Source organism: Gobius niger (assembly GCF_951799975.1).
Source record: "Gobius niger genome assembly, chromosome: 19".
NCBI classification, from domain to species: domain Eukaryota; kingdom Metazoa; phylum Chordata; class Actinopteri; order Gobiiformes; family Gobiidae; genus Gobius; species Gobius niger.
This window is the reverse complement of record NC_136870.1, coordinates 28,654,123-28,667,225: the sequence shown is the minus strand read 5'-3', so window position 1 is coordinate 28,667,225 and position 13,103 is coordinate 28,654,123. Positions and strand designations below refer to the sequence as shown.

At 46.8% G+C, this 13,103-nt stretch overlaps 1 protein-coding gene across 1 annotated transcript; it reads right to left on the bottom strand.

The window, feature by feature from the left end:
* Nucleotides 1-5,321: 5,321 nt before the first annotated feature.
* On the bottom strand, nt 5,322-10,611 carry LOC306978282 (pre-mRNA splicing regulator USH1G-like; the record flags this gene model as incomplete). The annotated part of the gene is made up of 3 exons (XM_079576805.1): nt 10,379-10,611; nt 7,774-8,197; nt 5,322-5,837 (listed from the first exon to the last, which is right to left on the bottom strand). The coding sequence occupies exons 1-3, from the start codon at nt 10,540-10,542 to the stop codon at nt 5,322-5,324; spliced, it is 1,104 nt and encodes a 367-aa protein (XP_079432931.1). The 5' UTR covers nt 10,543-10,611.
* Nucleotides 10,612-13,103: the final 2,492 nt, after the last annotated feature.

Below are 13,103 nucleotides of genomic sequence, written 5' to 3'. Positions count from 1 at the left end.
GAGGTCAGAGGTCATTCTCAGAGCGCCGTGTCCTCCTGAGGTCAGAGGTCATGCTTACTCAGAGCGCCGTGTCCTCCTGAGGTCAGAGGTCACTCTCAGAGCGCCGTGTCCTCCTGAGGTCAGAGGTCATTCTCAGAGCGCCGTGTCCTCCTGAGGTCAGAGGTCATTCTCAGAGCGCCGTGTCCTCCTGAGGTCAGAGGTCATTCTCAGAGCGCCGTGTCCTCCTGAGGTCAGAGGTCATGCTTACTCAGAGCGCCGTGTCCTCCTGAGGTCAGAGGTCATTCTCAGAGCGCCGTGTCCTCCTGAGGTCAGAGGTCATTCTCAGAGCGCCGTGTCCTCCTGAGGTCAGAGGTCATTCTCAGAGCGCCGTGTCCTCCTGAGGTCAGAGGTCATTCTCAGAGCGCCGTGTCCTCCATGGGGCCGGCGCTCAGCTGCAGTGCCTCCAGTCTCCTGTCGAGGGCGTCCATGAGCCTCTTCCTGGGCCCCAGAGGGATCGGAGCTCGGCCCAGGGCCTCGTCCGTGAGCAGCATCAGCGCCTGCGGAGAGAGGGTCAGTCTTGGGTCAGTCCTGGGTCAGTCCTGGGTCAGTCCTGGGTCAGTCCTGGGTCAGTCCTGGGTCAGTCCTGGGGGTCAGTCCTGGGGGTCAGTCCTGGGTCAGTCCTGGGTCTGTCCTGGGTCAGTCCTGGGGTCAGTCCTGGGTCAGTCCTGGGGTCAGTCCTGGGTCAGTCCTGGGTCAGTCCTGGGTCAGTCCTGGGGGTCAGTCCTGGGTCAGTTCTGGGTCAGTCCTGTGGTCAGTCCTGGGTCAGTCCTGTGTCAGTCCTGGGTCAGTCCTGTGTCAGTCCTGGGTCAGTCCTGGGTCAGTCCTGTGTCAGTCCTGGGTCAGTCCTGTGTCAGTCCTGGGTCAGTCCTGTGTCAGTCCTGGGTCAGTCCTGGGTCAGTCCTGTGGTCAGTCCTGTGTCAGTCCTGGGGTCAGTCCTGTGTCAGTCCTGGGTCAGTCCTGTGTCAGTCCTGGGTCAGTCCTGTGGTCAGTCCTGTGTCAGTCCTGTGGTCAGTCCTGTGTCAGTCCAGGGTCAGTCCTGGGTCAGTCCTGTGGTCAGTCCTGTGTCAGTCCTGGGTCAGTCCTGTGTCAGTCCTGTGGTCAGTCCTGGGTCAGTCCTGTGGTCAGTCCTGTGTCAGTCCTGTGGTCAGTCCTGTGTCAGTCCTGGGTCAGTCCTGTGTCAGTCCTGGGTCAGTCCTGTGTCAGTCCTGTGGTCAGTCCTGGGTCAGTCCTGGGTCAGTCCTGGGTCAGTCCTGGGTCAGTCCTGGGTCAGTCCGGGGTCAGTCGTGTGGTCAGTCCTGGGTCAGTCCTGGGTCAGTCCTGGGTCAGTCCTGTGGTCAGTCCTGGGTCAGTCCTGGGTCAGTCCCGGGTCAGTCCCGGGTCAGTCCCGGGTCAGTCCTGAGGGTCAGTCCTGGGTCAGTCCTGGGTCTGTCCTGGGTCAGTCCTGGGGGTCAGTCCTGGGGGTCAGTCCTGGGTCAGTCCTGGGTCAGTCCTGGGGGTCAGTCCTGGGTCAGTCCTGGGTCAGTCCTGGGTCAGTCCTGGGTCTGTCCTGGGTCAGTCCTGGGTCAGTCCTGGGTCAGTCCTGGGTCAGTCTTGGGTCAGTCCTGGGTCAGTCCTGGGTCTGTCCTGGGTCAGTCCCGGGTCAGTCCTGGGTCAGTCCTGGGTCAGTCCTGGGTCAGTCCTGGGTCAGTCCTGGGGGTCAGTCCTGAGTCAGTCCTGAGTCAGTCCTGGGTCAGTCTTGGGTCAGTCCTGGGTCAGTCCTGGGTCAGTCCTGGGTCAGTCCTGGGTCAGTCCTGTGGTCAGTCCTGGGTCAGTCCTGTGGTCAGTCCTGGGTCTGTCTTGGGTCAGTCCTGGGTCAGTCCTGTGGTCAGTCCTGGGTCAGTCCTGAGGGTCAGTCCTGGGGGTCAGTCCTGGGTCAGTCTTGGGTCTGTCCTGGGTCAGTCCTGGGTCAGTCCTGTGGTCAGTCCTGGGTCAGTCCTGAGGGTCAGTCCTGGGTCAGTCCTGGGTCAGTCCTGGGGGTCAGTCCTGGGTCAGTCCTGGGTCAGTCCTGTGGGTCAGTCCTGGGTCAGTCCTGGGGGTCAGTCCTGTGGTCAGTCCTGGGTCAGTCCTGGGTCAGTCCTGGGGGTCAGTCCTGGGTCAGTCCTGGGGGTCAGTCCTGGGTCAGTCCTGGGTCAGTCCTGGGTCAGTCCTGGGGGTCAGTCCTGGGGGTCAGTCCTGGGTCAGTCCTGGGTCAGTCCTGGGTCAGTCCTGGGTCAGTCCTGGGTCAGTCCTGGGGGTCAGTCCTGGGGGTCAGTCCTGGGTCAGTCCTGGGTCAGTCCTGGGGGTCAGTCCTGGGTCAGTCCTGGGTCAGTCCTGGGGGTCAGTCCTGGGGGTCAGTCCTGGGTCAGTCCTGGGGGTCAGTCCTGGGGGTCAGTCCTGGGGGTCAGTCCTGGGTCAGTCCTGAGGGTCAGTCCTGGGTCAGTCCTGGGTCAGTCCTGGGTCAGTCCTGGGGGTCAGTCCTGGGGGTCAGTCCTGGGTCAGTCCTGGGTCAGTCCTGGGGGTCAGTCCTGGGTCAGTCCTGGGGGTCAGTCCTGGGGGTCAGTCCTGGGGGTCAGTCCTGGGGGTCAGTCCTGGGGGTCAGTCCTGGGTCAGTCCTGGGGGTCAGTCCTGGGTCAGTCCTGGGTCAGTCCTGGGGGTCAGTCCTGGGTCAGTCCTGGGTCAGTCCTGGGTCAGTCCCGGGTCAGTCCTGGGTCAGTCCTGGGTCAGTCCTGGGTCAGTCCCGGGTCAGTCCTGGGTCAGTCCTGTGGGTCAGTCCTGGGTCAGTCCCGGGTCAGTCCTGGGTCAGTCCTGGGTCAGTCCTGAGGGTCAGTCCTGGGGGTCAGTCCTGGGTCAGTCCTGTGGGTCAGTCCTGGGTCAGTCCTGGGTCTGTCCTGGGTCAGTCCTGGGTCAGTCCTGTGGTCAGTCCTGGGTCAGTCCTGAGGGTCAGTCCTGGGTCAGTCCTGGGTCAGTCCTGGGGGTCAGTCCTGGGTCAGTCCTGGGTCAGTCCTGTGGGTCAGTCCTGGGTCAGTCCTGGGGGTCAGTCCTGTGGTCAGTCCTGGGTCAGTCCTGGGTCAGTCCTGGGGGTCAGTCCTGGGTCAGTCCTGGGGGTCAGTCCTGGGTCAGTCCTGGGTCAGTCCTGGGTCAGTCCTGGGTCAGTCCTGGGTCAGTCCTGGGTCAGTCCTGGGGGTCAGTCCTGGGGGTCAGTCCTGGGTCAGTCCTGGGTCAGTCCTGGGGGTCAGTCCTGGGTCAGTCCTGGGTCAGTCCTGGGGGTCAGTCCTGGGGGTCAGTCCTGGGTCAGTCCTGGGGGTCAGTCCTGGGGGTCAGTCCTGGGGGTCAGTCCTGGGTCAGTCCTGAGGGTCAGTCCTGGGTCAGTCCTGGGTCAGTCCTGGGTCAGTCCTGGGGGTCAGTCCTGGGGGTCAGTCCTGGGTCAGTCCTGGGTCAGTCCTGGGGGTCAGTCCTGGGTCAGTCCTGGGGGTCAGTCCTGGGGGTCAGTCCTGGGGGTCAGTCCTGGGTCAGTCCTGGGGGTCAGTCCTGGGTCAGTCCTGGGGGTCAGTCCTGGGTCAGTCCTGGGTCAGTCCTGGGGGTCAGTCCTGGGTCAGTCCTGGGTCAGTCCTGGGTCAGTCCCGGGTCAGTCCTGGGTCAGTCCTGGGTCAGTCCTGGGTCAGTCCCGGGTCAGTCCTGGGTCAGTCCTGTGGGTCAGTCCTGGGTCAGTCCCGGGTCAGTCCTGGGTCAGTCTTGGGTCAGTCCTGGGTCAGTCGTGTGGTCAGTCGTGTGGTCAGGGCGAGGGGGCGGTACCTCCAGGTCCTCGCCGCCGAACACCGGGGTCAGATCCTCGAGTCCCAGCGACGCCATGAAGACCTCTAGTGGCGACGAGAGGAACTGCGCCTGGTCCTGCTCCCAGTTTCCCTCCACAGACTCCGAGCCCGAGTCCCAGTCCGGGCTGGAGGACCGCCGCGCCCCCGGGACCGCCCCCGGGACCGCCCCCTGGACCGCCCCCAGGACCACAACTGGAAGTAAAGTTAGCGGAACCTCAGCAGGAAAAAGGATGTTACCAGAGTTACAGTTAAAGATGATTTAGAAGAGAATAAACATCGTAAAAGAAGAGAATAAACATCGTAAAAGGAGAATAAACATCGTAAAAGGAGAATAAACATCGTAAAAGAAGAGAATAAACATCGTAAAAGGAGAATAAACATCGTAAAAGAAGAGAATAAACATCGTAAAAGAAGAGAATAAACATCGTAAAAGGAGAATAAACATCGTAAAAGAAGAGAATAAACATCGTAAAAGAAGAGAATAAACATCGTAAAAGAAGAGAATAAACATCGTAAACATCGTAAAGAAGAGCATAAACATCGTAAAGAAGAGAATAAACATCGTAAAAGAAAAGAATAAACATCGTAAAAGGAGAATAAACATCGTAAAAGAAGAGAATAAACATCGTAAAAGAAGAGAATAAACATCGTAAAAGGAGAATAAACATCGTAAAAGAAGAGAATAAACATCGTAAAAGGAGAGAATAAACATCGTAAAAGGAGAATAAACATCGTAAAAGAAGAGAATAAACATCGTAAAAGAAGAGAATAAACATCGTAAAAGGAGAATAAACATCGTAAAAGGAGAATAAACATCGTAAAAGAAGAGAATAAACATCGTAAAGAAGAGAATAAACATCGTAAAAGAAGAGAATAAACATCGTAAAAGGAGAATAAACATCGTAAAAGAAGAGAATAAACATCGTAAAGAAGAGAATAAACATCGTAAACATCGTAAAGAAGAGAATAAACATCGTAAAGAAGAGAATAAACATCGTAAAAGAAAAGAATAAACATCGTAAAAGAGAATAAACATCGTAAAGGAAGAGAATAAACATCGTAAAAGAAGAGAATAAATATCGTAAGAGAATAAACATCGTAAAGAAGAGAATAAACATCGTAAAGAAGAGAATAAACATCGTAAAGAAGAGAATAAACATCGTAAAAGAAAAGAATAAACATCGTAAACATCGTAAAAGAAGAGAATAAACATCGTAAAGAAGAGAATAAACATCGTAAAAGAAGAGAATAAACATCGTAAAGAAGAGAATAAACATCGTAAAAGAAGAGAATAAACATCGTAAAGAAGAGAATAAACATCGTAAAGAAGAGAATAAACATCGTAAAGAAGAGAATAAACATCGTAAAGAAGAGAATAAACATCGTAAAGAAGAGAATAAACATCGTAAACCGCCCCCTGGACCGCCCCCGGGACCGCAACTGGAAGTAAAGTTAGCGGAACCTCAGCAGGAAAAAGGATGTTACCATAGTTACGGTTAAAGATGATTTACCGTGACCACGAGACCACATGGAGGAAGCCTCACCTTTGGGCTGGGCGTGGGGGGCGTGTCTGGGGGGCCCCCTTCGGTCCCTGACTCCCCTCCGGTCCCCGTGGTCCCCGTGGTCCCCGTGGTCCCCGTGCCGCGGCCCGTAGCTCCTCCTGAACACCGCGGTGCCGAGCCCGGGCCGGTTGAAGAGCGAGTCTCTGCCCGAGTCCGCGCTGACCTCTGACCCCTCCCACAGGCCCGGGTCGCTCGTCGCCCCGGAGACGCCGCTGCCGCTGGTCGCCACGGAGACCGCGTCCTCGCCGGCCGCCGCGTGGCCCCGCCTCCTGTCGGGTCTGAGGAACAGCACGTCGTGCCCGAGCGTGAGGCCGGACAGCGGGCGCACGCTCCTCCGACCGTCCTCCGAGACCCTGAACGCACCGCCATGAGGGCGCCGTTTATCCAGCTTCCTCTGCAGCGCCGCCTGGAGGACGGGAGGAGAACTGCAGGTCAAACACTCTCCTCTTTATTCACTTCAAATCCCAGTAAGTCTGTGAGGAGGTAGATCTGTGTGAGTGCTTCTGTGTCCAGGGAGCGACAAACTCTTCATGTGCAACGCTTTCAAAATAAAAGAGTTATGGTGCTTTCAAAATAAAAGCCTCAAATTTGTGATGTTTTCAAAATAAAAGCCTCAAATTTGGGATATTTTCAAAATAAAAGCCTTAAATGTGTGATATTTTCAAAATAAAAGCCTTAAATTTGGGATATTTTCAAAATATAAGCCTCAAATTTGGGATATTTTCAAAATAAAAGCCTTAAATTTGGGAAATTTTCAAAATAAAAGCCTTAAATTTGGGATATTTTCAAAATAAAAGCCTTAAATGTGTGATATTTTCAAAATAAAACTTACATTTGTGATATTTTCAAAATAAAAGCCTTAAATTTGTGATATTTTCAAAATAAAACTTACATTTGTGATATTTTCAAAATAAAACTTACATTTGTGATATTTTCAAAATAAAAGCCTCACATTTGTGATATTTTCAAAATAAAAGCCTTAAATTTGGGATATTTTCAAAATAAAAGCCTTAAATGTGTGATATTTTCAAAATAAAAGCCTTAAGTTTGTGATATTTTCAAAATAAAAGACTCACATTTGTGATATTTTCAAAATAAAAGCCTCAAATTGATTATTGCTAATTAATGCCTTAAATTTGTGATGGCCAGGAAACGCCACCATGTTGGAGTTAACTTTCCAAAACTTTCCAAACTTTTTCAAAATGTCACTTCCTGGATTAATCTCAGGCTCAAAGTGACAAAGAAGAGAATAAACATCGTAAACATCGTAAAGGAAGAGAATAAACATCGTAAAAGAAGAGAATAAACATCGTAAACATCGTAAAGGAAGAGAATAAACATCGTAAAAGAAGAGAATAAACATCGTAAAGAAGAGAATAAACATCGTAAACATCGTAAAAGAAGAGAATAAACATCGTAAAGAAGAGAATAAACATCGTAAAGAAGAGAATAAACATCGTAAAGAAGAGAATAAACATCGTAAACATCGTAAAGAAGAGAATAAACATCGTAATAAACATCGTAAAAGAAGAGAATAAACATCGTAAAAGAAGAGAATAAACATCGTAAACATCGTAAGAGAATAAACATCGTAAAGAAGAGAATAAACATCGTAAAAGAAGAGAATAAACATCGTAAAGAAGAGAATAAACATCGTAAACATCGTAAAGGAAGAGAATAAACATCGTAAAGAAGAGAATAAACATCGTAAAGGAAGAGAATAAACATCGTAAAGAAGAGAATAAACATCGTAAAGAAGAGAATAAACATCGTAAAGAAGAGAATAAACATCGTAAAGGAAGAGAATAAACATCGTAAACATCGTAAAAGAAGAGAATAAACATTGTAAAAGAAGAGAATAAACATCGTAAAGAAGAGAATAAACATCGTAAACATCGTAAAGAAGAGAATAAACATCGTAAAGAAGAGAATAAACATCGTAATAAACATCGTAAAAGAAGAGAATAAACATCGTAAAAGAAGAGAATAAACATCGTAAACATCGTAAGAGAATAAACATCGTAAAGAAGAGAATAAACATCGTAAAAGAAGAGAATAAACATCGTAAAGAAGAGAATAAACATCGTAATAAACATCGTAAGAGAATAAACATCGTAAACATCGTAAAGGAAGAGAATAAACATCGTAAGAGAATAAACATCGTAAACATCGTAAGAGAATAAACATCGTAAACATCGTAAGAGAATAAACATCGTAAAGGAAGTGAATAAACATCGTAAAGAAGAGAATAAACATCGTAAAGAAGAGAATAAACATCGTAATAAACATCGTAAAAGAATAAACTTCGTAAAAGGGTTCGGGCTGGTGTTTCTCTCTCTGACCTGTGAAAAGCTGACGTTGTTTCTGCTGCTGCCGGAGCTGTAGCTGCTCAGACTCGCGGCGTCCATCTTTTCCATCATGGCCGCCTCCTTCATGAAGCGGCGCTCCATCCTGCGCCTCCTCCGGCGGCGCTCGCGGGCGTGGTCTCCGATCCTGCGCTCGGCCGCCCTGAAGGCGCGCTGCTTCAGTCTGGACGCCACCTTCGGGTTCAGCGTGATCTGCTTCGCCGCCGCCGCGTCCAGGAAGCGAACGCAGTCCACGCGCCCGCCCTCGGCCGCCGCGTCCAGCGCCGTGCGCAGGTCGTTGTCCAGGCTCCAGATGTTAGCGCCGAACGCCACGAGGAACGACAGGCAGTGGGCGTGGCCATGAGCCGCCGCCAGGTGCAGCGGAGAGTTCCCCCACAGGTCGCTCTTATCCGGGTCGCCACTAGGGGGAGCAGAGAGGGATACGAGCAGGGTTACGTCGGCAAAAGGAAATGAATCTGCAACGGTTTCAAAATAAAAGCCTTAAATGTGTGATATTTTCAAAATAAAAGCCTTAAATTTGTGATATTTTCAAAATAAAAGCCTTAAATGTGTGATGTTTTCTAACTAAAAGCCTTAAATTTGTGATATTTTCAAAATAAAAGCCTTAAATGTGTGACATTTTCAAAATAAAAGCCTTAAATTTGCGATATTTTTGAAATAAAAGCCTTAAATTTGTGATGTTTTCAAAATAAAAGGCTTAAATTTGTGGTGTTTTCAAAATAAAAGTCTTTAATTTGTGATGTTTTCAAAATAAAAGCCTTATTTGCGATATTTTCAAAATAAAAGCCTTAAATTTGTGATGTTTTCAAAATAAAAGCCTTAAATTTGTGGTGTTTTCAAAATAAAAGGCTTAAATTTGTGATTTCAAAATAAAAGTCTTTAATTTGTGATGTTTTCAAAATAAAAGCCTTATTTGCGATATTTTCAAAATAAAAGCCTTAAATTTGTGATGTTTTCAAAATAAAAGCCTTAAATTTGTGATGTTTTCAAAATAAAAGACTTACATTTGCGATATTTTCTAAATAAAAGCCTTACATTTGCGATATTTTCTAAATAAAAGCCTTAAATTTGTGGTGTTTTCAATATAAAAGCCTTAAATTTGTGATATTTTCAGAATAAAAGCCTTAAATTTGTGATATTTTCAAAATAAAAGCCTTAAATTTGTGACGTTTTCAAAATAAAAGCCTTAAATTTGTGATGTTTTCAAAATAAAAGCCTTAAATTTGTGACGTTTTCAAAATAAAAGCCTTAAATTTGTGACGTTTTCAAAATAAAAGCCTTAAATTTGTGATGTTTTCAAAATAAAAGCCTTAAATTTGTGACGTTTTCAAAATAAAAGCCTTAAATTTGTGACGTTTTCAAAATAAAAGCCTTAAATTTGTGATGTTTTCGAAATAAAAGCCTTGAATTTGTGGTGTTTTCAAAATAAAAGCCTTAAATTTGTGATGTTTTCAAAATAAAAGCCTTAAATTTGTGACGTTTTCAAAATAAAAGCCTTAAATTTGTGACGTTTTCAAAATAAAAGCCTTAAATTTGTGATATTTTCAAAATAAAAGCCTTAAATTTGTGACGTTTTCAAAATAAAAGCCTTAAATTTGTGATGTTTTCAAAATAAAAGCCTTAAATTTGTGACGTTTTCAAAATAAAACCTTTAAATTTGTGACGTTTTCAAAATAAAAGCCTTAAATTTGTGACATTTTCAAAATAAAAGCCTTAAATTTGTGATATTTTCTAAATAAAAGCCTTAAATTTGTGATGTTTTCAAAATAAAAGCCTTAAATTTGTGATGTTTTCAAAATAAAAGCCTTAAATTTGAGATGTTTTCGAAATAAAAGCCTTAAATTTGTGATGTTTTCAAAATAAAAGCCTTAAATTTGTGACGTTTTCAAAATAAAAGCCTTAAATGTGTGATATTTTCAATATAAAAGCCTTAAATTTGTGATGTTTTCAAAATAAAAGCCTTAAATTTGTGACGTTTTCAAAATAAAAGCCTTAAATGTGTGATATTTTCAATATAAAAGCCTTAAATTTGTGATGTTTTCGAAATAAAAGCCTTGAATGTGTGATATTTTCAAAATAAAAGCCTTAAATTTGTGATGTTTTCAAAATAAAAGCCTTAAATTTGTGACGTTTTCAAAATAAAAGCCTTAAATGTGTGATATTTTCAATATAAAAGCCTTAAATTTGTGATGTTTTCGAAATAAAAGCCTTGAATGTGTGATATTTTCAAAATAAAAGCCTTAAATGTGTGATATTTTCAAAATAAAAGCCTTAAATTTGTGATGTTTTCAAAATAATAGCCTTAAATTTGTGATATTTTCTAAATAAAAGCCTTAAAATTGTGATGTTTTCAAAATAAAAACCTTAAATTTGTGATATTTTCTAAATAAAAGCCTTAAATGTGTGACATTTTCAAAATAAAAGCCTCACATTTGTTTTCATGAGTCTTCTATACTGAACATAATCATAACTAATGGTGTACAGATGAAAGTTATTATTGATTTCAAAGTAAAAGCACGTTTTATACTGAAAGAGTACAAAAGTACAGACTAAAGTGTAAAGTTTGAGTATAAAGTCTGACCCTCGCGCCACGATGAGCTTGAGCGCCGCCGTGTGGCCGTGAGAGGCGGCCCACAGAGCCGGGGTCATGCCGTCCTCATCCGCGGAGTTCAGCTGATCCCTCCCGGCCTCCTGCAGCACCTCCAGGAGCCCGGCCCGAGCCGCGCGGAGGAACCGGTCCGACATGGGCCCCGGGCGGCATGGAGGTCCGACTGCGGCCCGGGGGGGGGAGAGGAGAGAGTCTGCGGCCCGGGGGGAGAGTCTGCGGCCCGGGGGAGAGTCTGCGGCCCGGGGAGGGGAGTCTGCGGCCCGGGGAGAGTGTGCGGCCCGCGGGGAGAGAGGAGAGAGTCTGCGGCCCGGGGGGAGAGTCTGCGGCCCGGGGAGAGAGTCTGCGGCCCGGGGGGGAGAGGAGAGAGTCTGCGGCCCGGGGGAGAGAGAGTCTGCGGCCCGGGGGAGAGAGTCTGCGGCCCGGGGGGGAGAGAGGAGAGAGTCTGCGGCCCGGGGGGAGAGAGGAGAGAGTCTGCGGCCCGTGGAGAGAGTCTGCGGCCAGGGGGAGAGGTGAGAGTCTGCGGCCCGGGGAGAGAGTCTGCGGCCCGTGGAGAGAGTCTGCGGCCCGTGGAGAGAGTCTGCGGCCCGGGGAGAGAGTCTGCGGCCCGTGGAGAGAGTCTGCGGCCAGGGGGAGAGGTGAGAGTCTGCGGCCCGGGGAGAGAGTCTGCGGCCAGGGGGAGAGGTGAGAGTCTGCGGCCCGGGGGGAGAGAGGAGAGAGTCTGCGGCCCGGGGAGAGAGTCTGCGGCCCGTGGAGAGAGTCTGCGGCCCGGGGGGAGAGAGGAGAGAGAGAGTGTTGGAGCCGTCACCTGGATACAGCCACGCGGAGCAGAGGGGGCGGGGATAACAGAGGGTGCAGTCATGCAGTTGTCCAGCAGAGGGCAGCATTAATCCTCTCATCTCTCCTGCTTCTTCTGCAGCGGTTACAGCGTCACAGCTTTAAGGCACATGAGAGTTTATCTGATCATTTAGACACTTTCTGCTTTGTGCACGTTCTTAACCTCTTAACTCCCGCCTGAACCGAGAGGAGCTTTTTCCTCACGTCATCACATTTATTTTCCATCATTTTTTTGTTGGGGATTCAACTCATTTATGTAACTTTTTTGTCATTTTTTTTGTCATTTTTTTGTCAATTTTTTGTCATTTTTTTGTCCATTTTTTGTCATTTTTTTGTCATTTTTTTGTAAATTTTTTGTCATTTTTTTGTCATTTTTTGTCATTTTTTTGTCATTTTTTGTCATTTTTTTTGTCATTTTTGTCATTTTTTTGTCATTTTTTTTGTTATTTTTTTGTCAATTTTTGTCAATTTTTTGTCAATTTTTCATTCATTTTTTGTCACTTTTTTGTCACATTTCCATCATTGTTTTGTCTCAGTTTTGTTGCTATTTTCTCAGCTTTTCTCCAGAAGCTTTTGGATTGGGGTAAAGCCAAACTGGACAAATGCTCTCGGTTTAGGCGGGAGTTAAGGGGTTAAAGTGCAAAACAAGTCACGACAGAAACTCCTTTAAACACGTGTCCTTTCAAAATAAGATTCAGTTTCATCTCCTTTAATGTGAAAAACCTCTCGGTGCAGAGCCGGCCCCTGACCTCCTGGACCAGACCTGACCTCCTGGACCAGACCTGACCTCCAGGACCAGACCTGACCTCCTGGACCAGACCTGACCTCCTGGACCAGACCTGGACCAGACCTGACCTCCTGGACCAGCCTGACCTCCTGGACCAGACCTGGACCAGACCTGACCTCCTGGACCAGACCTGACCTCCTGGACCTGACCTGACCTCCTGGACCAGACCTGACCTCACGCCTCTGACCCCGAGGCCTCTGCACTTCCTGTCACCAGCAGGAAACGCTTAACGACAGGAAGTGACATCGCGCTGAGCGTAAACGACCCGCGTGACATCATGGTTCGGCCGCAGGAGGGAGGGAGAGAGGGGGGGGGTCCGGGGGAGGGGCGGGGGGCTCTGCACTGAGAGGTTTTTCACATTAAAGGAGATGAAACTGAATCTTATTTTGAAAGGACACGTGTTTAAAGGAGTTTCTGTCGTGACTTGTTTTGCACTTTAACCCCTTAACTCCCACCTGAACCGAGCACAGTTTCTCCAGTTTGGCTTTACCCCAATCCAAAAGCTTCTGGAGAAAAGGTGAGAAAATAGCGACAAAACTGAGACGGAAACAATGATGGAAATGTGACAAAAAATGGACAAAAAATGGACAAAATGTGACAAAAAAAAATACAAAAATGTAAGAAAACAATGACCAATATTTGACAAAAAAATTACAAAAAATTACAACAAAAAAAAAAATTACAAAAAAATTTAAAAACAAATTACATTTTTTTTTTTTTTTTAAATACAAAAAAGTGACAAAAATGTGATAAAAATGTGATAAAAATGTGATAAAAATGTGATAAAAATGTGATAAAAATTGACCAAAAAAAAGACAAAAATGTGACAAAAAATGATAAAAAAGTTACAAAAATGAGTGTAATCCCCAACAAAAAAATGATGGAAAAAAAATGTGATGACGTGAGGAAAAAGCTCCTCTCGGTTCAGGCGGGGGTTAAGAGGTTAAGAACGTGCACAAAGCAGAAAGTGTCTAAATGATCAGAAAAACTCTCATGTGCCTTAAAGCCGCCTCCTCCTCCTCCTCCTCCTCCTCCTCCTCCTCCTCCTCCTCCTCCTCCTCCGCTGTGACCCTTTAC